Source organism: Salmo salar, chromosome ssa13, assembly GCF_905237065.1.
Source record: "Salmo salar chromosome ssa13, Ssal_v3.1, whole genome shotgun sequence".
Classification (NCBI taxonomy): Eukaryota; Metazoa; Chordata; class Actinopteri; order Salmoniformes; family Salmonidae; genus Salmo; species Salmo salar.
Window position 1 is genome coordinate 100292036 of NC_059454.1, and position 25470 is coordinate 100317505.

At 44.7% G+C, this 25470-nt stretch overlaps 1 protein-coding gene across 1 annotated transcript; it reads right to left on the minus strand.

Annotated features, from left to right (window-relative positions):
- Positions 1-1095: 1095 nt before the first annotated feature.
- On the minus strand, positions 1096-23359 carry LOC106568394 (chondroitin sulfate proteoglycan 4). The gene is made up of 17 exons (XM_014138702.2): positions 22955-23359; positions 21140-21303; positions 17698-17947; positions 17167-17595; positions 15587-16895; positions 14357-15452; positions 13926-14183; positions 13508-13747; positions 12971-13224; positions 12093-12315; positions 11762-11938; positions 7900-8098; positions 7522-7653; positions 5219-5394; positions 4844-5027; positions 4124-4617; positions 1096-3943 (listed from the first exon to the last, which is right to left on the minus strand). The coding sequence occupies exons 1-17, from the start codon at positions 23037-23039 to the stop codon at positions 2294-2296; spliced, it is 7320 nt and encodes a 2439-aa protein (XP_013994177.1). The 5' UTR covers positions 23040-23359; the 3' UTR covers positions 1096-2293.
- Positions 23360-25470: the final 2111 nt, after the last annotated feature.

The window sequence follows — 25470 nt, forward strand, 5'->3', positions numbered from 1 at the left end:
TTCTCTATTTTATACTGAATTTAGTCAGATCTTCAACCAAAACCGAATATTAGACACTACCACCACCATGCTTGACTATTCCTATGAGGTTCTTACTGTGGAATGCAGTGTTTTGTTTTCGCCAGACATAATGTGACCCATCTCGTCCAAAAAGTTGACTAACGTTTGCCAAAAAGCACCTGGAAACACCCGGATGACTCTTGGAAGACTATTGGAAGAATGTTCTATGGACAGATGAGTCAAAAGTATAGCTTTTGGACAACATGGGTCCCATTATGCCTGCCGAAAACCAAAAGCTGCATTCCACAGTAAGAACCTCATACCAACGGTCAAGCATGGTGGTGGTGTGTGATGGTCTGGGGATGCTTTGCTGCCTCAGGACCTGGATGACTTGCCTTAAAAGAAGGAACCATGAATTCTGATCTGTATCAGAGACTTCTACAGGAGAGTGTCAGACCATCCTTCTTCGAGCTGAAGCTGAAGCGCAGCTGGATCATGCAGCAAGACAATGACCCAAAACACACAATCAAGTATACATGAAAATTGCTCAAAAGCAACACATTTGAAGTTTTGGAATGGCCTAGTCAAAGTCCAGACCTAATCCCAATTGAGATGTTGTGGCAGGACTTGAAAAAAGCAGTTCATGCTTGAAAACCCACACGTCACTGAGTTAAATCAGTTCTGCATGGAAGAGTGGGCCAAAATAGTGAGAGACTGATCAACAACTACAGGAAGTGTTTGGTTGGAGCCACTGCAGCTAAAAGTGGCACAACCATTTATTGAGTGTAAGTGGGCAATTACTTTTTCACACAGGGGCACTGGGTGTTGCATAACTTTGTTTATGAAATAAATGAAATAAGTATATAATTGTTGTGTTATTTGTTCACTCAGGTTCCCTTTATCTAATATTAGGTTTTGGTTGAAGTTCACTCCGTATCAAAAAATATGCAAAAGTAGAGACAATCAGAAAGGGAGCAAATGCGTTTTCACCGCCCTGTACACAACCTATATATAACACAAAGATTTTATCAGAAAAATACAGATATGTGTTTACTGCAGGCTGCAGCAAAGATGAGCACACATTGACTGGTGTACTATGTGTTCTCATTATAGCTCATCTTTATTACCATAGAAATATTTGACTGCATACTGTATTTATTTACATGTTTAGTACTTTGTATTCAGACATTCAAAACACTGATTGGGGTTTGGCATGCCCGAAGCACAGGCATGATAAAGTTATCATTTCATTACAAAAAGACTGGATGAAGACATGCATTATTTACAAACAAAGAGAGTGTGTCAAGTCTTTTTATAGAAATAGTGGGCTGCATATTTACTAGCCAATGGAAACACTGACTCAGGCATGACATGCGTGCGTGATGAACAGGCGTGTTTAAGTTATCATTTGGTTATAAAATACTGGATAATGAGTGAAGACATGCATTTCAGGATAATTATTTACAACAAAAAAGTGTGTTAGTCAAGTATTTGGTCTATTGTTCCTAACCAGACTAGAAGACATTGTGACCATTACAACATCATGGCTGACTGACTGCATTCAAACTAAAGGCACTTCCTTGAAAACAGATTTAATGTAGTCTCAGTTCCTGTTTCAAGCTACAAGCAGATGTGTATATACAGTACATGTGCATCTATAAATGGCTGTTGCTATATCTATTCCTTTGGTTATTCTAACCACTGACAAGTTGAATTGCTACATTAGTCAGATTAATGTAAACTACATAATGTAACCGCAAACTGAAACATACATCTTTTATAAAACTGGAAGCATAAATACTGTAATAGAATTATCCAACTACTCTAAAAAAATAAACAGTTTACTGGCCTGAAACAAACAGACAGGTTTTTCAAGCCATTGTGAAAAGTTATAATGAAACATCTTGGCGCAAAACGAATTGGTCAAATAACGTATAAAATATAAAATCCCAATAAAACCAAAGTAAAATAGTAACCTGCCACAAATAAAACATTGTAACAGGGTGAATTGTAGAACCAATTAAGAACTTTCTATATAAGGACCAAAAATCAAGTTCACAATGAAACCAGAAAACAGCACCAACATTGGAATGCAAACATCAGTAGTCAATAGTTACAGTATATTGGGTGCAAGGTTAAACCAAGTCTCTGTGTTTCAGGGTATGTATGGGTTCAATCAGACATAGTACTGGTTGTCTCTCAGAGTAGGTGTGGGGGTACTCAATAGTTACTCAATAGTATAAAGTTTAGTTAGTATCTCTGTTTCAATGTAGGGGTATGAGCTGTGGATCCATTACACCCAGTACTGGTTGTCTCTCAGAGTGGGCTCGGGGTGTTGACAGTGCTGGTCCTGAACCATATCAGGAACAGCATCTACCGCCCAGAGCAGCAGACAAGGGTCACGTGGAGCCAGTGTTCCCCTACGCAGCACATTGAGGACCGGAGTACTGGGGCAACTATTAGGGCCCAGCAGCGGAGTAACCACCACTGAGGGGACCGCAATGCTCCTCTCCGGCCTGCCCAGGTAGGGGCTCCCCTCTGGGCCTCCATCTCCGGCTGCAGCCGCCAGCTCCTGGATGAGCCCTCTGGATAAGGCCCTCTTCTCCCTGCGGTGGCGCAGCACCAGGATCAGGACCACCAGGATGACGATGAGCAGCAGGCAGGCCAGGAAGGGCAGGATGAGCAGCAGGGGGTCGGAGGCCGGCCGGGGCAGGGACTCTACCAGAACTGGAGTGATTCTGTGGGGGCCGTGGATGTTGTGTTTCCCATGGGTGTTTCCAGGGACGATGGGGATCATGGGGTGACCTCCGCGGGTCTGGTTCCCCCAATGGTGACGGGCTTTGAACTGCTTCTGTAGGGTCTTGTTGTGGGTCTTGTGGTTTGTGGTGTGAGGGTGGGTGGCAGAGTGGATTGTAGTCCCTCTGCCGCCTGTGGTTCGATTGCGCCCAGGTGACCTGGTCGTGTGGTTTAAACTCTCTTCGTATGGCACGATGGTGAATAAAAACTCTCCTACAGCCGGCTGAACATTATCCGCCCTCAGAAGGAATGAAAAGGAGTCATTGAGCATGGACACATGGATCTCTGTTGTGTTGTGGTCGGCGGTCCCTAATTGGGACAGTAAAGATGTTGATTGATCGGCGATGTTGTTGCTGTGTCTTTGTTGTGCCAGGGTCTCCTGTAAGGCCACCCTGCCCTGCACCACGTCCCGGAAGGTAAACGACTCCACCGAGTGATTGGCGCCGTCCGATAGGTCAAAGGTCACCTTGACCAGCTTGCCGTGTTTGGGCGGGGACAGGATGTGGAAGACAGGGTCGCTGCCGCTGAGTGTGGCGAGGTCTGTGGCGTCCAGATAGTCCTTCCTCAGTTTCACGGCGATGCCACTGGGGATCAGGACGCGCTCGCTGAAATGGATGAGCGGCCGGACCGTGACATTGACCGTCTGAGCGGTCATGTTGCTCTCCGGGGTCGAGACTGTGAACTCAAAGCTGTCCGAGGAGGAGGTGAGGTCCGTCATGTGATAGGACAGTCTACATGAGTGAAGGTCCTCTTGGTTAAACTCACTGACTGGCAGGTCGGACATGAGAAGACTGCCGTGTTGTGGTGGTGTGGTCACTCTATAGTGAATCGTCACACTGTGTCTCCCATTGGTCTCTGCAGCCAGGTGTTCTGTTGTCAATGTAGCGGTTGTCTGACCCTGCACCAGCCTCAATCCTGTGTTGTTCACCATGGAGACGGTTGCTGCGGTGACCTCCAGGTTGAAGAGCTTGTATAGCGGTCGGTGGAACCCATCAGTCACACTGAAATAGAACACCCCTGAAGAGGGTTCTCCGTCCTGGCTGAAGTGGACTCTGCCATGGTTGATGTCCGCCTGGGTGAAGGCAGACACTGTCTCATTCAGCTGCTCTCCTAGAGACAGGAAGCCATTGATGGGTTTGCTGATCACCTAAATCAAATAAAATAAAATGTCAATGCATTTCACAGACGTGTCTCAACAACTCACAGAAAAAAGTAAGGAGGGAAAACAGAATTACTGTAAAAAGGACAACAACAAGTAAGGTGTAAACGATGAGGGGTTGTGAGCCCTGTAAAGGTGAAGGATGGTAAAGGATGACATGAAGAAGACCTTGTAATGGATCTCTTCTGGAGGGGTGTCCAGGTCTTCCACCAGGAGGTTCTCAGGGCTGATGACCACTGTGTCCCCCTGCACCAGCCTCAGACTGGGGGCCTTGGTCCGGAGCAGGGGCGGCTGGTCATTGACAGGGGTCACTGTGAGGTCAAACGACTCTGTTATTATCAGGCTGGGCTCTGAGGGTCTCTGGGGAGGCTGGCCCTTACGGTTCAGCCAAACCTCGAAGGTGAAGAAGTCCTGGGTTGTCTCGGAGTCGTCGTGCTGGTATGTGATTCCAAACTTATCCAGGATGAACTGGGAGAAGTTGGGTTTGGCGCTGGTCAGGTTGCGTTCTCCCACGGTGATTATGCCGTGCTGGGGTAGAGAGGTGACGTGGTACCAGACCTCGTAGGAACGTCGCTGGGGTTCCAACAGCTTGCCCAGCAGGTTAGAGGAATCCAGCTGCATCTTGTCAATCACCACTCTGCCACCTTCAGTCACAACAGCACCTGGTAACAGAGAAGAACAACATACAAACATAAACAAACAGCTTTTATTGAACATTCATCAATATCAGGATTGTCATTGCAAATAAGAATAAATTCAAAAGTTTATCTTGAGGTTTTGGACCAGTGATGGTATTCTGCAGGGTAGATTAGCTGGGCATACTACAGTCAAGAGTCCAGTAGAGCCTTCGTCTGTCTGTCTAACAGCAACACAGACTAACTGACTCACCAGTGTTAGCAGTGAGGATGGTGTTGCGCTCTGCAGGAGCATGCTCATAGGAGATATGGATGTGGAAGACTTGAGGTTGAAGAGAGACAGGGGACGAAGACACTGTGAAAGTGAAGGAGTCTGTAGTCATCCATCCCAACGATTCAGGATGGGTTTGGTCATAACTAATCGAACCCTCATTCACCTAAAATAACAAGACAACAGAGAAACGAGAAAGATAGTGATATTTTAACTTCAAAATCCAAGTTATTGTTGCAAAGACACTCTTAAAATGTGTCTTGTAAAGAAAACATAACTGTGCCAAACATAAATAAAACTGTGTCTCTATTGACTTTACCGTAAGAAGTGATATTACATAAACACACATAGGCCTACCATGTCTTGTGTGAAGGAGGAGATCTCTGCAGTAGAGTTGTCTGTCTGTTTTCTGAGCAGTCTCCCCAGCTTTGGAGGACTGGTAACACTGTAAAGGATGGAGTGGTTCCCTCCCATGTCACCGTTGTCGTTGGTAACCACCAGAAGGTTATTCTGAGAGATGGTATTCACAGAGCCTGCAGAGAAAAAACAGGACCGTGTTTAGTAGGGAGAAAACCTGCAGAGTAGCTGCGTGACCAGATTCTCTGGACACCTCTTTCCGATAGCTAAACAAATGTACCTTCTGCACCTGTGCTACTTTACACCAAAAAAAAGTACGCCGATGATCGGACGTCTTTGTCTGGTGAGTGACATGTACAAACGTCTGCTGTAACTATAAACTACATGAGTGACATGTTGTACAAACTTCTGCTGTAACTATAAACTACATGAGTGACATGTTGTACAAACTTCTGCTGTAACTATAAACTACATGAGTGACATGTTGTACAAACTTCTTGTCTGTTGTCTGTTGTAAATAAAAGATTGACATGTTGTAGACTACAAATTTCTGTTGTAACTACAAGTTGTAACTATGAAAGACATGATCGGCAGGTTGTACAAACTTCATTGTCTGTTGTAACTACAAGGACATTGCAGTATTACAAACATAACCAGGACAGAGACAGGCAGTTTAAGTAGCTATTTCATGTTTTTTTCAGGTGGGGTGTTACATGCAGCTCTCTAGACAACATTATCTTGGAAGATACCGTACTGGTAGCATGGTCTCAAGGGCGATTGAATCACCTTTCTGTATAATGTAAGACTATGCCACCTCCGTTATCCTATGACCTCTGGCCAGGAGGCATAATGGCTGCTAAGTTAAGTATGATTAAGTTACTTAGCAACCTACCACATAACCAGCTGGTAAAAGCTGGCAGCTGGCACCATGATCATCTGATTCAGTACAGGCTGGCAGCTGGCACCATGATCATCTGATTCAGTACAGGCTGGCAGCTGGCACCATGATCATCTGATTCAGTACAGGCTGGCAGCTGGCACCATGATCATCTGATTCAGTACAGGCTGGCAGCTGGCACCATGATCATCTGATTCAGTACAGGCTGGCAGCTGGCACCATGATCATCTGATTCAGTACAGGCTGGCAGCTGGCACCATGATCATCTGATTCAGTACAGACTGGCAGCTGGCACCATGATCATCTGATTCAGTACAGGCTGGCAGCTGGCACCATGATCATCTGATTCAGTACAGACTGAGAATGACTTTATACTGCAGCAGACAGACTAGGGGTTTACTTGCCTGGTTCCAGATCTGTTTGTGTTGCCTTGACAACTCCTATGGTCATTGTCATGCGAATCACCAAAAGGGTTGGCAAGACAGCACAGAGGGGGGGGGGTACAGTGTTTTATATATTCACTTTGTGAACAGTACCAAGATTTTCCTTTTTAGGACAATACACTTTATTCTGATTATGGTGTAGGGGGTGGCTATAGTTATATTTCCTGTTACTGTTACCTGGGAACAGCATAACTGATTCATGTTCTATATATCTAGTTACTGTTACCTGGGAACAGCATAACTGATTCATGTTCTATATATCTAGTTACTGTTACCTGGGAACAGCATAACTGATTCATGTTCTATATATCTAGTTACTGTTACCTGGGAACAGCATAACTGATTCATGTTCTATATATCTAGTTACTGTTACCTGGGAACAGCATAACTGATTCATGTTCTATATATCTAGTTACTGTTACCTGGGAACAGCATAACTGATTCATGTTCTATATATCTAGTTACTGTTACCTGGGAACAGCATAACTGATTCATGTTCTATATATCTAGTTACTGTTACCTGGGAACAGCATAACTGATTCATGTTCTATATATCTAGTTACTGTTACCTGGGAACAGCATAACTGATTCATGTTCTATATATCTAGTTACTGTTACCTGGGAACACTGTGAGGGCGTAGTTCAAAGTCTAAATACACTGAGTATACCAAACATTAGGAACACCTTCCTAATACTGAGTTGCATCCCCTCCCCTCCCCCCTTTTTGCCCTCAGCCTCAGTTCGTCAGGGCGTAGACTCTACAAGGTGTTGAAAGCGTTGCACAGGAATGCTGGCCCATGTTGACTCTAATGCTTCCCACAGTTGTGTCAAGTTGGCTGGATGTCCTTTGGATGGTGCACCATTTTTTATGCACATAGGAAACTTTTGAGTGTGAAAAACCCAGCAGTGTTAGGAAGGTGTTCCTAATGTTTGGTATACTCAGTGTATCTAGTTACTGTTACCTGGGAACACTGTGAGGGCGTGGTTCCGCTCCAGGCTGAGGACCAGGGAGCGTGCCGTGGTGCTGAAGATCTGTCGGGGGGCAAAGTTCACCCCATCATTGACCTGGAAGTGGAAACCTCCGGACAAGGCACCTGCAAGGAACAAAAGTCTGTCTTTATGCTTGTGGTGGTTGGATATACTACTGTACATATGTCTGTGGTTATAACACCTATAATCCCCCAGAACAGGGATATGACTTGTATGTCTAACTTGCATGTCGTATATTGTCCACTTGCATCTCCAGCATTTTGTTGGCACCCTTCAGCTCTCCTAACCTTCTATTCTGTAAGAGCAGCTACCTCCTATTGATATCTACTATCCAGTATCCATAGTCTCACCACTGTGGACAAACACCAGCTGTCCGTGGAGGGTGTGTGTCTGGGTGAAGTTGAGGATGTGTCTGGAGGGGGCGCTCTTCAGGGCCAGGTGACCATTACTAGGCGGGGTCACGATGAACTCTAGGTCCTCCGGTGGAGAGTCACTGTCCTCAGCACTCAGGTCATCTACACTGATCTCTGTGACTGAGTTCACCCACACCTGTAAAGGGAACATGTAGAGAAGAGGACAGTTACAGGTAGAGAAGAGGACAAGCAAAACAAGCAGAAAGAAACAGATTGAGAATAGAAAAGATTTCTGTCAAACATGGAAATTCTATGAATAGTCTACCATCGTATTGTACCGCAACCTACAGCAGTGGTTCCCAACCTTTATTGGTTAATGTACCACCAAGGTCATACCAAGGATATTTTTGCTATTTGATTTTGAATTTTAAGACCCCTTGAAGAATAAAAATAATAATAATAATTTGATGAAAAAGTTGTACCCAAAAAATCTAAAGGATGTTTGTTCTGAAATGTCTGTCTTATATCTGAGAGATATAAGAAAGATCAGGAAAAATGTGTATATATTTCTTTTTTTTACATGTTTTTAACCCCTTATTTTTGGCACTAAACAGTCTCCATATATACAGTACCAGTCAAAAGTTTGGACACACCTACGTACTCATTCAAGGGTTTTTCTTTTTTTTACTATTTTCTACATTGTAGAATAATAGTGAAGACATCAAAACTATGAAATAACACATATGGAATCATGTAGTAACCAAAAAAGTCTTAAACAAATCAAAATATATTTTAGATTTGAGATTCTTCAAAGTAGCCACCCTTTGCCTTGATGAGAGCTTTGCACACTCTTGGCATTTTCTCAACCAGCTTCATCAGGTAGTCACCTGTAATGCATTTATATTAACAGGTGTGCCTTCTTAAAAGTTAATTTGTGGAATTTCTTTCCTTCTTAATGTGTTTGAGCCAATCAGTTATATTGTGACAAGGTAGGGGTGGTATACAGAAGATAGTCCTATATTCTGACAAGAACAGCTCAAATAAGCAAAGAGAAATGACAGTCCATCATTACTTTAAGACATGAAGGTAAGTCAGTCTGGAAATTTCAAGAACTTTGAAAGTTTCTTCAAGTGCAGTCGCAAAAACCATCAACAAAGGAAGACCCAGAGTTACCTCTGCTGCAGAGGATAAGTTCATTAGAGTTACCAGCCTCAGAAATTGCAGCCCAAATAAATGCTTCACAGAGTTTAAGTAACAGACACATCTCAACATCAACTGTTCAGAGGAGACTGTGTGAATCAGGCCTTCATGGTCAAATTGCTGCAAAGTGTCACGACACCTACGGAAGGTGGCGCCCCTCCTCGCCCGGGCGGCGCTCGGCGGTCGTCGTCGCCGGCCTACTAGCTGCCATCGATTTATGTTTCACGTTCTGTTAGTTAGGCCTAGGTTAGTTGCGCACCTGTTTTGTGTTAGTTGTTAGTGGGGAGGGGTATTTAGGCTAGTTAGTTAGGTTTGTTGTTTGTGCGGGATTGTTCGTTTGTCAGGGTGTGTTTCATGTGGTTCTGTATATTGTGGAGTTACGCTATTCCTTTTGGGCTGCGTCCCTGGTTACGTTCTTTTAAGGGTGGTGCGTTACTTTTGCACACCTTGCACTCCATACCTTGCATATTTTCCGTGTGGATATTTTTATTAAATTCATTAACGGAATCTTTCTGTCTCCTGCGCCTGACTCTTCGGAATCCACAAGCCACCCGTTGTGACACAAAGAAACCACTACTAAAGGACACCAATAAGAAGAAGAGCCTTGCATGGGCCAAGAAACACGAGCAATGGATATTTGACCCGTGGAAATCTGTCCTTTGGTCTGATGAGTCCAAATGTTATATTTTTGGTTCCAACTGCTGTGTCTTTATGAGATGCAGAGTAGGTGAATGGATGATCTCCACATGTGTGGTTCCCACCGTGAAGCATGAAGGAGGAGGTGTGATGGTGTGGGGGTGCTTTGCTGGTGACACTGTCTGTGATTTATTTAGAATTCAAGACACACTTAACCAGCATGGCTTCCATAGCATCCTGCAGCGATACACCATCCCATCTGGTTTGCGCTTAGTGGGACTATCATTTGTTTTTCAACAGGACAATGTCCCAACACACCTCCAGGCTGTGTAAGGGCTATTTAACCAAGAAGGAGAGTGATGGAGAGCTGCATCAGATTACCTGGCCTCCACAATCCCCCCGACCTCAACCCAATTGAAATGGTTTGGGATGAGTTGGACCGCAGAGTGAAGGAAAAGCAGCCAACAGGGTCTCATTAGATCCACTTCCGCACTTCCGTGCTCAGCATATGTGGGAACTCCTTCAAGACTGTTGGAAAAGCATTCCTCATGAAGCTGGTTGAGAGAATGCCAAGAGTGTGCAAAGCTGTCATCAAGGCAAAGGGTGGCTACTTTGAAGAACCTCAAATATAAAATATATTTTGATTTGTTTAACACTTCTTTGGTTACTACATGATTCCATATGTGTTAATTATTAATTATTCTACAATGTAGAAAATAGTACAAATAAAGAAAAACCCTTGAATGAGTAGGTGTGTCCAAACTTTTGAGTGGCACTGTACTTCCATAAATCTTTTCAACTGGTACCGGGGGACCTTCAGACAAGTCTTGTGAGGCCTGTGGACATAATAGAGCAAAACATGTACGTGTTCGTGAGAGTCTCACCTTTCAACAGACGGGTCATATTTGTGTGTAGCCCCAACTGTTCGGAAGCTACCGACAGAAGTTGGCAAATTGGCTGTACCAACTTCAGACGAGTCCCAAGACGCTTGTGTGGGTCGTAGAGCAAAACATGATAGTTTCTAGGCCAAACCGTTTGGACGCTACAGACGATTTTGTGAGAAGACCGATTTCCTGGATGTGTCATGGTCTGATAAACACCGCTCTAGCTCTCTCACCTTTCACTGCAGATGCAGAAGTGGATCTAATGCAAAAAAAACATACATCTCTAGCGTAAATTGACAGATTTTTATGGGGATTTTTATATTACGCTATTTAGATTTCCACGGGGACATCGACCTTAGGGGGTTTAAGTACCCCCTCATGTGCATTTTAGCAGTAGGCCTATGGTCTCATGAGTCTTCTCAAGTACCCCCTGTGGATAGGCCAAGTACCCCTAATTGGGAACCACTGACCTACAGTATGTCATGACGGTTGGTTGGTGTCTGATACCACCACTGAGAGTGATGTCCTGGTGGACAGATTAAGGTACTTCAATAATACCAGAAGAGGAAATCCGTGAACTCTTGACTGAATGTTCAAAATACCAGATTCTTAACTTGTAACTGAAAAAATGAATTGTCTTGAAACAATGCTACACTCTTATATTTGAAGTCAAAAGGGTGTAAATGTTACACTGTGGCTCATACATTTGAACAACAAAATAACTCAATTGGACTCAAATCCAGCAACAACAGAAACATCTCAAGGTCAAGAAGGACAGCTGATAGTATGTCAGGAATTCCAACTATTTGATAAGTTGGGGCAAACTCTCAACTCTAAGCCTTTGCTAAATCATTTTTCATGACAGAGGTTCAAATGTACAGGAAGCTGCCAAACAACCAGTGACACAGTTTCCTGACCACTCCCAAAATAGAGCCAATTACATAATTTTCTTATAAACCCTGTTCCTCAAAATCATGAGGCTAAAACATACTGACATGACTTAGGAGGAGCATACTAGCATAGGTCAATCCCAAATTACTCACACTTTTTTTTGCCAGTTTCTCAAGTTCCTTCCATCTCTGTTATTACACATATCTGTTACTACAGTATTATTGTGTTATATACACACAAAAACTCACCCGTAGAATCCTGTTGGCTGTGATGACTGGGGCCTCATCGTTGACAGGCGTCACATGGACGAACACCATGCAGGGCTGGCTGTGCTTTCTGGTGTCTGTGTCGTTGGCGATAATGGTGAAGTTATCTGACAGTGTATCACTTCCATCGTGGACATAATAAATATGCCCTGAATCCACCTGAAATCACAGAAATGACCCGGAGGTTAGGAAATCTATCTGTCCAGTATAATTCCATCTGCCCAGTATAGACACTCTTTTTAAAACCCTACTGGTAGAAGATGTTCCACCTGAAGAAGATAAAAACATAGATGACCTTGGACCTTTTACTAACCTGTTTGCGTGTGAAGAAAGGAATGGAGAGTCCAGGAATGCGTGCGTGTTCAATATGACCATGGCTTGGCGGCTCAGATACATGGTAGAAGAAATCAACCTGAGAGAAGTGTCTGTTGGTGACCTGTAGGACCTCCTTGGTCAGGGCCGTGGATGACCCTTCTTCCAAGGTCACGTTGAAGACATTGAGAGGGATGTGGATTGGGATGATGTCCACGGAGACCCTGATAGAATAGAATAGAATAGAATAGAATGAGATGCTTATTGTCCATTTGGTTAGAACGGAAACTAATCTTCTGCCTTTTACCCCAACACACACACACACACACACACACACACACACACACACACACACACACACACACACACATCGAGGCACAGTGTCAGCCGCGGTGCATGGTGCCTGGATGGAGAGTAATTCACATTTTTGGCTTGAACCGGCAACCTCCCCGCTTGTGGTCTGCCTGACATCTACCTACCTGGTGTCATGGACCTCTGGTCTGCCTGACATCTACCTACCTGGTGTCATGGACTTCTGGTCAGCCTATCATCTACTTACCTGATGTCATGGACCTCTGGTCAGCCTATCATCTACCTACCTGATGTCATGGACTTCTGGTCAGCCTATCATCTACCTACCTGATGTCATGGACTTCTGGTCAGCCTATCATCTACCTACCTGATGTCATGGACTTCTGGTCAGCCTATCATCTACCTACCTGATGTCATGGACTTCTGGTCAGCCTATCATCTACCTACCTGATGTCATGGACCTCTGGTCAGCCTATCATCTACTTACCTGGTGTCATGGACTTCTGGTCAGCCTATCCTCTACCTACCTGATGTCATGGACTTCTGGTCAGCCTATCATCTACTTACCTGATGTCATGGACCACTGTGATGCCGTTGGAGGCGTCCAGAAGGAAGGAGTCGTGGGTCTGGTCTGAATCAACCTGGAGGTACTGGATGTGTCCCATGTTGACATCCTCCTGGGAGAAGGATTGGATGGTCTCCTCTCTGCTACCCTGGTAGGGTCTGTCCTCTCCCTGGGTTGACCTACGGAGGAACCCGTGGGATGGAGCCGTCTTCACCTTGTACACTATCTCAGAGGGGAGGCTGTCCTTATGGGTTACCTGAAAACAGAGGTGAGATGAAAGATGTGACATGACATGAGATTAGACTATTTGGTGGAATTTGAGAAGTGTAGTTTTTTACAAGACAAAAAAGTAACGTGTAAATGTGTCTATGTTTGTAAATCCATTCTAGTATTATTCCTAAGCATAAAACTTGTGTAACACCCCAGTGAAGGTAATGGGATCTGTTCTTGTGTCCCTTATAACTAAAACTTGTGATGATAGCCCATGGTTCTTAACAGAAAAACTGCTTGTGATAGGGAACTTCAATGTAGTATCTCACCTCCAGGTCTCCTCTGTTGATCTTGACAGACTTGCCCTCCTCCACCACTACAATGTGGTTGTAGAGTACAGTGGGGGGCTGCTGGTGGCTCTCCAGGTACACTCTCACCCCAATGCTGGCGTCCAGACGCACCTCTTTAACGCTCACCGTGAAGTTGAAGGAGTCAGCCAGGTTCATGCTGTCATCATGGCGATACTGCACGCTGCCCAGCTTCAGATCATGCTGAGTGAAACGATCCACCTTCAAATTGAATTGAATCAATTGAATTGAATTATACTAAACCGGTCCGCCTTTGAATTGAACCTTTCTTGATGCCCTAGGTCAAATTAAATGTCACAGGCTTACAACGAACAACATCACAACACACAACATGCACATTACAAACAATACAATGCTGGTGCTATTTCAATTATTTTACCTTAACGTTGTTGTGGAACAGATGCCCGTGTCTCGGCGGGAGGAAGACCTGGTAGACCACCTCCTCATCGTCTCGGACATCCAGGTTTGTAAACACACTGAAGTTGGCCGAACCCAAGATGGCCACATGGCCTTTCTGGACCAGCAGGCCTGTGCTGTTCTCCACCTGGATGTAGGGGTCCTGGGCAATGACCTCCAACAGTGTGGATGTGTAGTGTTTCCCATCTGACACGAATAGGACGAAACGTCCAAAGCTGACCTATGGAGTGAAATCTTTAATATTCGTAACTGTAACAAATCAATAATTAAAACTGTGTGTGTGTGTGTGTGTGTGTGTGTGTGTGTGTGTGTGTGTGTGTGTGTGTGTGTGTGTGTGTGTGTGTGTGTGTATTTTGTGTGTAATAAAAGTTACTGATTTCACTCCATACTGACCCCCCTGTGGATGAACAGCACCCTCCTCTGCTGCAGGTCCTCCTGGCTGAATTGGTACAGCTTGTGGCCTGTGTCGTTTACTAGGACCAGGTCGCCCATGGGGATTCCCCGTCTAGTGTAGACCAGCTGACTGTCATCAAAGTCTGAGTCAGCGTCGTGGTAGCGCAGGTCGTCTAACGTCAGCAGCCTCTGCCTGCCCCTGGCCACGTGGAAAACTTTGTCGACAACGCGGACCGGTTTCTCGTCATTGACAAGGGCAATCGAGATGTTGAAGATGTCGTCAATGGTGTGAGTGTTTTCTTTTTTGGAGTGTGTGCGTTTGTGATTGTGTGCTTTGGTGTGTTTGGCGATGGTGGTGTGGAACGTGAACGCGTCTTCCGTGGTTTCACTGCCGTCGTGCACGTACATGATGCGGTCCTCTACGATGTCCTGATTGGTGAAAGCCGTGATGTTATCGTTAATAGACGTAGAATTAGAGAGATTGATCCTCTTTAACTTGCCATGTTTAGGACTGCTGGTGAGTGTATAAAGTGCTGCTTTGACCCCGACTGTTTCAGCAAACAGCAAATCCTTGGTGATTACCTTGCTTTCTCCTTCCAGGATGGACAGTCCTTTGTTTGTTAGGATCAGGCTATGAACATCTGCCTTGATGTTGATTCTGAAGTCGTAACCCCCTGAATGTGCGTGTTTGGAGACCACCTGGAAACGAAACGAGTCCCTTGTGTCCTCATGAGGCCTACCTGTAACCTCATATTTCACCATGTGGTCAGATATATTCTTCTGGCTAAATGTTGAGTTTTTCATTAAGACTTTGTCTTTGAACACAAGCTGTCCTTTCTTTGGCAGGGATAGCATTCTGAAGTGAAGTTCACTGTCATGGAGCTTCATGCCCTTGGAGACAACACAGAGCTCCTCGTTGCTAAGGACTTTCCTCACACCGCTGACCTCCATCTTACTCCTGGTGACCTTGACGTGGATCCAGCGCACCGTGATGTGGAAAACCAGTTCATCAGTCACTGCTGAGCCCACACTGACCCTGCATTTGAACTGATCTGTGACATTGCTTGTCCTGATCTCCTGGAAGGTGTTGAGGTACCTGAATAAAATCGAAAATAAAATATTTATTGTCCATTAAGTTATTTAATAAAATGTAAATATTTCCTTCAACTCGTGGTGTTAAAACAATGGACAATTGCACACAAACACAGATCAAACAACACAGCTAGGTACCTGATGCGCTCTTTCTCCAGAAGCTTCTGTGAGAAGACAAAGGTGGGCTTCCACTCTCCGCTGGAGTGCAGCCGCTGCAGCTCGCCATATCGCGGTGCCTCCACCACGTCATAGCGGATGTCAAAGCCCTGCTTCACAACGTTGACCTGCATAGCCAGGTGTTGGCTGCTGATGACAGCAGCCCCACCCTGGTCCACCTCCACCCCTGTGTTGTTGGCCACCTTGTGCTCAAGCTGGACAGCCATGATCCTTAGTACTACTGTGTTGCTCACTTTGTCCCCATCACTGACCCTCACAGCCATCCGGGAGTTCCTCACCAGCCCTCCCGTGTGCACATAGCTGACCTTCCCCTCCTCCAGGTCGGGTTGGGAGAAGGTGGTGATGGCTGTCCCTGGGTAGTCCTGGTTCTCCAGTAAGCCTGCTTCAGCATTATGGTTCCCCAGTACGGTGAACACTAGGTCTGTGGAGTTGCTGTCCAGGTCGGTGGCTCTGAGAACATCCATGTTAAGGTGGCGTTTGGAGTTCTCCAGGAGGATGAAGAGACTTCCCTCAGGGAGGCTGAGCTCGGGAGCGTCATTGACGGGAGTGACGCTGATGTTGAAGCGGTGTAGTTTGTTTCCCTTGAGGTAAAAGGGGATCTCCTTCTTGCTGTTGGTAAAGACAGAGAACATGAAGAAGTCTTGAGGGTCTTCTGAGCCTCCATGGACGTAGATCACTCTACCATGCCACAGGTCCAGCATGCTGAAGGTCCAATCCTCGTCTTGGTCTGAATGATCCACATCAAGCCTCAGCTGGCCATGCACAGGCTGCTCTTCAATACGGAACATAATCTGAGACTGACGGATTCCAAGCTTCCGGAACTCTAGGTTCACCTTGATGTGCTTAGATTCTAACAGAGCCTTCCCACCTTCTGGAACCACTAAGTCTTTCAGAACCAGAAAGTTCTGACCCGGCTTCTTCCTGTCCCTGTCTGATCCATGATGGTGGACTAGTGGCAAGGTGACAGAGAGGACAGCCGTGGGGCTCACGGTGGTGATTGCTTCTGGAAGCTTCTCTAATTCACAACCGACAGATATGTCTTTGGTGACTACAGCGTGGGGAAGCCCCATCCTCTGCGCATTGACCCGGATGTCTCTCAGACAGCCTTTGAAGGATCCTCCACCGGCCAGCCGCTTCCCATTGAAAGACAGCAGGCCGGCCTTCCTGGCTTCTAAACGTGATCTGTCATCCACACCACCCATGTAGAGAGGGCCTCGGAGCTGCAGGGACTCGGAATGAGCCCCTAGGCTGTGGTTGACTATCTCCTCACCTAGAAAGATACAATTCATTGGTATCACTTTATTTGAATAGTCTCAAATAGATGCTTTTTAGATGTTCAGTAGATATTCAACAAACTGTCAACAACATTCCAACTACAGTACTGTAACTATTCAGTAACCCTAACCCTAGCCATAATTTGACAACTCAAAAAATAAAATTCCAGTCACACAAGTGGATACACTGAATTTAAAATCAACAATGACAACACAAAATAAAGGTTACTACTTGTTGCCATCGTGGTCCGTACAGGTCGTCCTTACCTACAGTCAGCTGCAGGCTGTGAGGAAGCAAGTGTAGTTTCACCCGGTGCCATTTCTGGTTGTTGACGAACGTGAGGGAATGCAGCTCCGTCCTAGTCCCGCCGTTACCAACGACAACCACCAAAGTCCCCTCTTGGATCTCCATGGCGATAAAGTCACTCTGGTGGGCAGAGCTGTACAGGACGATCCCCTCTTCGGAGGAGGTGTGTACCTCACACTCCAACACCCCCTCCTGAGGGACGTCCCATGGGGGCAGGGACATGTACGCCCTGGAACTGAAGAAGCTGATGGGGTCGTCTTCGCCTGCAGAAAACTGAGAACTGCAGCCCAGAGACACCTCATGGACACTCTTATATCCCGAGTAGGGCCGCAGGCTGGACAGCAAGTTGTGCTGGTTGAAGAGCACCTCGTCCACACAGCCACGGAAGCCTAGGAGGAGGAGGAAGAGGAGGAGGAGCAGGAGGAAAAGAAGAAGAATACTTTATAGTCATTGATTATAACTTAAATCTAATATTTTTATTCTAACCCAACCTTTGGCATCGTCACTATGGAGGTAGGGTTTGTCCAGGCCAACCGTCCCACCAACGAACAACCCATCGTGGACACTGAGGTCCAGGTCTGGCCCGGGGATCCTGACGCTGGTGTGAGAGTGGCGGTCCACCGTCAGAGTGACATTGTGCTGGTCGTGTTGGAGCTCCACAGAGTGCCAGGCCAAGTCGTTCAGATGAACCCCCTTCTCAGAGCGGAGGGTACGCTCACCTGATCCCAAATCCAACTGAACCTGAGAGAAAGAATGATAAAACAGAGATTAACGAGAGATGAAGGAGGGATAAAGGAGAGATAAAGGAGCGATAAAGGAGAGATGAAGGAGAGATGAAGGAGGGATAAAGGAGAGATAAAGGAGCGATAAAGGACAGATGAAGGAGAGATGAAGGAGGGATAAAGGAGAGATGAAGGAGGGATAAAGGAGAGATGAAAGGGAGATGAAGGAGAGATGGAGGAGAGATGAAGGAGGGATAAAGGTGAGATGAAGGAGGGATATAGGAGAGATGAAGGAGAGATGGAGGGATGAAAGAGAGATGGAGAGATGAAGGTGGGATAAAGGAGAGATGGAGGAGAGATAAAGGAGAGATGAAGGAGGGGTAAATGAGAGATGAAGGAGGAATAAAGGAGAGATAAAGGAGAGATGAAGGAGAGATGGAGGAGAGATGAAGGAGGGATAAAGTTGAGATGAAGGAGGGATATAGGAGAGATGAAGGAGAGATGAAGGAGGGATGAAGGAGAGATGAAGGAGAGATGAAGGTGGGATAAAGGAGAGATGAAGGAGAGATGAAGGAGGGATAAAGGAGAGATGAAGGAGAGATGAAGGAGGGATGAAGGAGAGATGAAGGAGAGATGAAGGTGGGATAAAGGAGAGATGAAGGAGAGATGAAGGAGGGATAAAGGAGAGATGAAGGAGGGATCAAGGAGAGATGAAGGAAAGATAAAGGAGAGATGAAGGAGGGGTAAATGAGAGATGAAGGAGGGATAAAGGAGAGATGAAGGAGAGATGAAGGAGGGATAAAGGAGAGATGAAGGAGGGATAAAGGAGAGATGAAGGAGAGATGAAGGAGGGATAAAGGAGAGATGAAGGAGGGATAAAGGAGAGATGAAGGAGGGATAAAGGAGAGATGAAGGAGAGATGAAGGTGGGATAAAGGAGAGATGAAGGAGAGATGAAGGAGGGATAAAGGAGAGATGAAGGAGGGATCAAGGAGAGATGAAGGAAAGATAAAGGAGAGATGAAGGAGGGGTAAATGAGAGATGAAGGAGGGATAAAGGAGAGATGAAGCAGGGATAAAGGAGAGATAAAGGAGGGACAAAGGGGAGATGAAGGTATCAAGAAATGTTTTCCAATTGTAAAATTAACCAAAGACTAATTGGTGGTTATTTTGTAAGATAACATTACAGATTTGTTACAAAAAGCATCAAACAACAGAAGGGTTCAGGAAAGTAGCACATCAAGGTTGTTCTCCTCAGCATATTTCTGTCTAACATAGCATAAGTAGAGGTCATTCACAAGCAGAATGCCAGGTTGAATCCATTCCACCACATTTACAGCCACTCATCAACTAAAACCTTATATGCTGCAGCAGATACTAACATTTAACCGACTGTGGTCTCTTCCAGAAAGATTCATGAATGAACTTGTCAGGGACTGTGGTAAATCCTTAAACTCACGGTGGTCTTTTTTTCTATGAAAGCAATAGGAACATAGCCCTCCTCTGGGTTTAACCTTTGGCCATTCTGAGGATAATAACTGCCTATATACACTACATGGCCAGAAGTATGTGGACACCTGCTCGTCAAACATTTAATTCCAAAATCATGGGTATTAATATGGAGTTGGTCCCCCCTTTGCTGCTATAACAGCCTCCACTCTTCTGGGAAGACTTTCCACTAGATGTTGGAACATTGCTACGGGGACTTGCTTCCATTCAGCCACAAGAGCATTAGTGAGGTCAGGCACTGATGTTGGGCCTGGCTTGCAGTCGGCACTGCAATTCATCCCAAAGGTGTCCGATGGGGTTGAGGTCAGGGCTCTGTGCAGGCCAGTCAAGTTATTCCACACTGATCCCTTCACTGGAACTAAGGGGCCTAGTCCAAACCATGAAAAACAGCCCCAGACCATTATTCCTTCTCCACCAAACTTTACAGTTGGCACTATGCATTCGGGCAGGTAGTGTTTTCCTGGCATCTGCCAAACCCAGATTCGTCTGTCGGACTGCCAGATCGTGAAGCATGATTCACTCTAGATAACGCGTTTCCACTGCTCCAGAGTCCAATGGCGACGAGCATTAAACCACTCCAGCCAGGCGATTTTAGAAGCTGTTCGGCTATGGAAACCCATTTCATGAAGCTCCCAACGAACAGTTCTTATGCTGACGTTGCTTCCAGAGGCAGTTTTGAACTCGGTAGTGAGTGTTGCAACCGAGGACAGACGATTTTAAGCGCGATGCGCTTCAGCACTCGGTGGTCCTGTTCTGTGAGCTTGTGTGGCCTACCACTTCGCAGCTGAGCCGTTGTTGCTCCTAGACGCTTTCACTTCACAATAACAGCACTTACAGTTGACTGGGGCAGCTCTAGCAGGTCAGAAATGCTACGACGGTGCCACGTTGAAAGTTACTGAGCTCTTCAGTAAGGCAATTCTATTCCCAATGTTTGTCTATGAAGATTGCATGGCTTGGTGCTCGGTTTTATACACCTGTCAACAACGGGTGTGGCTGAAAAAGCCATTTGATTTGAAGGGGTGTCCACAATCTGTAATCTAGAGAAAATGATTGTCGTGGCTTGTCTGTGCTCCAAAGTAGAAGTGCTAAGAGCAGTACTGAGTTTTACGTAATCACAGTGGTCAGAACTGGTGTTGTTGGAGTCATCTCTACAGTGACAGTATTTTTAAAATATTTTGGGGGGTATTTTACCCAAACAGGCTCGGGAGAGGCGAAGGTAGAGTCGTGCGTCCTCCGAAACATGACCTGCCTAACCACACTCCTTAACACTCGCCAGCTTAACCCGGAACCCAACCACACGAATGTGTCGGAGGAAACACCGTTCAACTGGCAACCGGGGTCACCCCGCAGGCACCCGGCCCGCCACAAGGAGTCGCTAGAGCACGGTGAGCCAAGTTAAGCCCCACCGGCCAAACCCTCCCCTAACCCGGACGACGCTGGGCCAATTGTGCGACATCCTATGGGACTCCTGGCCACGGTCGGTTGTGGCACAGCCCGGGAAAGAAACCTTGATCTGTAGTAACGCCTCTAGCACTGCATATGTTGCAGTGCCTTAGACCGCTGCGCCACTCGGGAGCATTGCTTTGAGCCTATGAAGTAATATGCAAATCTGAGCTACGGCATGTCTGTTTGTCTGTAAGGCGTGTTCTCACCTGCAATCTCTGCGCTACGGCATGTCTGTTTATCTGTAAGGTGTGTTCTCACCTGCAGGCGACCAGAGTGCAGCTCTAGCAGGAGGAAGTCTGTCTCTCCGGCAGCCATGAAAAGTAGTCCACTGTGACTTGAGGTGCGGAAGCGCACATGGAGCGACGTTCGGCTGGATAACTCCACAGTCCTCAGCTGGACATATCCATCCCCGTAGAATGAGGCTGTGTAGAGGGGTTGAGAAACAGCAGATTTAAAAATCATTCTATATGATGTCATCAGATTTAGGAATAATAAGATTTGGTTCGGCTAGGCGCTAATCATGTCACGGCCTGTTGCTGTATTCTGCAGGGTTTATTTCCATACACTGAAGATAAATTCTGTATGAGCAGTTCTGTATCATAGTTGGTTGCACCCCACCCATTCTATTCTAGTAGTGCCAAAGGGCAGCCTATTTTTCATGCTGCAAAACAACGCATTAGGCCTAATCTTCTTTTCTTTTTAGAGAACGCAACAACAAGTAATGTAGATATTCAGCATTTGTTAACTTGCATAAAACACTATAGTAACTTTGTCCCTGGTGGTTTTTCCCTTTCTTAAAGCACATGTGAATGCTAACAACAATCATTTAGCCTATTGAGGCAGCAAAATTAGGTCTTCTCTTTGGCAGCATCCCATTTAACTTATTGATTTCCCTGCTACAGGGACTAAGTGCTCGCTATTATTGCAAAGTGTCTGTGACCTTTACTGCCTGTATCTGAATTCAATTCATGTAAACTCTCATGCCTTGAGCATTGTTCTAACTGGAAAACTAGGCAGATTGTGCTGCTGGCGGGACATCATTCAGATTCAGAATATCTGGAGCAGTGGCCCAATTGATGGAAGAACTAAAATACCCATGGAAGGAAAGTGAGTGTGTAGAGAATATTTGTGAATGACCTATGATTCCCAGTCCCCGCAGAGTAAAAGGGTCAGGTTAGGCCAAACTGTTTATCTGATGATTCCAGACTGAATAGTGTGAGGAGAAAAACACAAGTGGCAAGGTGTCATAATAGTAGTGCATGAGGTCGGGCAGTACAACTTTCCAAATGCTGACCTAAAACATGTCGTCTACTACGTCAGGACTGCTGTTCTTTCAGTAGTTAGTTGCGTCATTGGCAGAATCACAGTTGACATCTCACAAAGCAACCCATTGAATAGACGAGGCCTATTTGGGGAAACACTATATCGAATAGTTCCAACTCACACTATAAACCTAAATCTGGTCAGCCATGGAAAAAGCATCAGATAGTAGAACCATAGCGATACAATGTAATATTATATTTAATTATGTGGTTATAACAATGTAATAAAACTGTAATGCAAGTTTATATATATATATTCGCAAATAGCTATAGTAAAAAGACATACTTGCAGGAGACTTCTGCTCCAAATACATAATAGCAGCCTATGTTATCGTGTCACTGGCAGTGTCCTCCTACGAGGTCTTATCGCGTTTATAGATCCTTAACTAATTGGATTAATATTAATCTGCCTGCTATAACACTGCATCACTTTGAATTATAAATCTGCCACCTTCTTCTGTTCTTATAACGACAACATAACAATAATGCTTCATGCAATGTATTATTATAATCGAACAAATAAATGTGAATTTATCTAAACGTCAAAATCCCTGAATGCAAGTCAATCCGCCAATAAAAGAACATCACATATACAGTAGACTAGTTGGCCTAGATTGCACAATACAAATGAGTCAACAGTTAAAAAGATAGAGGCAAATTATATTATCATACCATAATGTATCATTCTCAGGAAAATTCAAGAGGAAGTTTTCATATGGACAAAGAATTACACAGGTTTTCTGTACTTTACCTCCCAACACTTGTCCGCTGGAGAGAAACATAAGAAGAAGCTTGATGATAAACAACTCGTTTAATAACATTAGGAAGGTCTCCATAGTTTACTCTTTCAATACTTTCCGTTAAGAGAGAAATCTGGGACCTTTTTAAATGCCATTGTTTTTACTGGCGGTACTACCATTCATCCCCTCATTCCCAACTTTGAGTGTGAAGTCCAGTGTGCAGGGTCGTCCTTAATTACCACAGCCACAAAGTCACAAACCCCGCCTATTTCTTCAATGTATGATTTTCAAATGTGATTTTAAACCTAACTTTAACCACACTGCTAACCTTATGCCTAACCCTAACCCTAACCTAAAATTAAAACCAAAAAAAGCAACAGAAAAATCATGAATCTTTACGATACAGACAGTTTGACTTTGTGGCTGTGGTAGCTAGTGAAAACCAGTTCCCAGTGTACCTGTGCATCCATCACGATATCACGCAAAATAACGTCAGAGGAGGGACGTGAACTATAGCCCCGCCCTGTCTGTGCGCCTATTGGCAAGTGATGGCCTGCAGCTATGATGCATCGACATATTTTGACCAAATAAACCTATAAACCTAACCTTTTCTCCAAATACAATTTTTCTTAGAAAACGAATTTGAAAAATGTGCACTTCAAACACATTGTGCGTTTACCTACATATTACATGTGTTGACTTATTCATTCATGCTTTGTAATGAAAGGCTCCCTTGTAAAAAGAGACTTGGTCTCAACGGGACTCTCCCCTGCTTTAATAAAGATTAAATAAATACAATTGTTCATTAATAGTATATCATATACTGTATATTGTACAATAAGTTTCTTTGGCCTCTCTCAAACATGAGTATTATTATAGCAAAAAGCAGTAATGTACTCTATACTGAATGTGCAAAACATTAAATCCTCTTTCCATGACAGACTGACCAGGTGAATCCAGGTGAAAGCTATCATCCATTATTGTTGTCACCTGTTAAATCCACTTCAACCAGTGTAGATGAAGGGGAGGAGACATGTTAAAGAAGTATTGTAAAGCCTTGAGACAATTGAGACGGATTGTGTATGTGTGCCATTCAGAGAGTGAATGGGAAAGACCTTTGAAATGGGGTGTTGTAGGTGCCAGGCGCACCGGTTTGAGTGTGTCAAGAACTGCAACGGTGCTGGGGTTTTCACACTCAACAGTTTCCAATGTGTATCAAGAATGGTCCTCCACTCAAAGGACATCCAGCCAACACAACTGTGGGAAGCATTGGAGTCAACATGGGCCAGCATCCCTGTGGAACACTTTCGACACCTTGTAATCCATGCCCTGACCAACTGAGACTGTTCTGAGGGCAAAATATTAAGAAGGTGTTCTTAATGTTTTATACACTCCATGTTGTTCAAGGAACATTCTCAAAACTCTGACATTTCCACTCATGGCCATCAGAGAGTGCTATTCAATCCCTAACTCCATGGCCATGCAAGGTCTTCAGGGAGACATTCTGCTACCGTACACCCTAATTCAATCATAGAAAGTTTTGGATAAGAAGTGGGTTCTGTAATATCCAATATCTAGTCCTCTTCAGCAGTGAGGAACACTTTGGATTTTAAAATGACGGCAAGTGTTTAATATTTTGAAAATCCTTCAGAGAAATACGGACATTTTATTTAGATGTTCAATATTAGTAATGATTACTGAATAACCTTTTGACATCTGCGAAGCAACAATAGATCTTTGAAGAAAATATAAATAATCAGTTAATCCCATATGATCTCTTAAAGAAATTTAGATACGCATGTTTATATCATAATATGCTTATGAAACAGTGTCATTTTAACTTGTCGTGACCCAAATAAAATACAAAAAATCCAAAACAAGCAGCAGAGAGAGAACAGCAAAAACAGGTCACTACACAGGAGTTTAGACCAACACCACCGTTGACTGATTCAGTTAACATGAATGTCTGTGATTGTTCAAACTGAGCACAGCAACACTGGCCTCAGCTGTATCCTTTGATAGAGAGAGAGCCCAGTGTCTGACAGTGACAGGCCATGTGGACATTCCACGGTTAGTTATTTTACTGTGGCACAAGAGAGGGAACCGTTGGTGAAGTTGAAAATAAACATGGAGATTTATGCAGTTATGTAATTTGGCCGGTTGAGAGCTGTAATGTAACAGCAAGAATTAAAGGATTTCCATTGAAATAGATAAAGATATACTGTATTGAGAGGGATGTAGTCAAGTGGCTTTATGAAAAGGGAAAGTTAACCTACACAATGACCTGAACTAAAACTCTGATACACTGCAATAGCTCTATTTGTGGGTGTGTGAAGGGATGAGTGATCGGACTAAAGCCTCTCCAGATCGATGCAATACAAATGTCCATGTCAATATGGTTTGTATACAGTATAAGGGCCTAGCAGAGACTATTTGTGGCTGATCGCGTAGGCTAGCGGATTGTTGCATAAGACACCCCTGGCTGCTCCGCTGAGCTAAGGCCAGAAATAATAGCTACTGTACCACA

What these genes read in the sequence shown, in the direction of transcription:
- LOC106568394 (XM_014138702.2), bottom strand. Translation starts at nt 23,039, where the DNA reads ATGGAGACCTTCCTAATGTTATTAAACGAGTTGTTTATCATCAAGCTT. An exon ending in GCTGGTGTTTGTCCACAGTG is followed by an intron (nt 7,654 to 7,899) that starts GTGAGACTATGG and finishes TGTTCCTTGCAG; the next exon opens with GTGCCTTGTCCGGAGGTTTC. An exon ending in CCTCCTTCACACAAGACATG is followed by an intron (nt 5,028 to 5,218) that starts GTAGGCCTATGT and finishes TTGTTATTTTAG; the next exon opens with GTGAATGAGGGTTCGATTAG.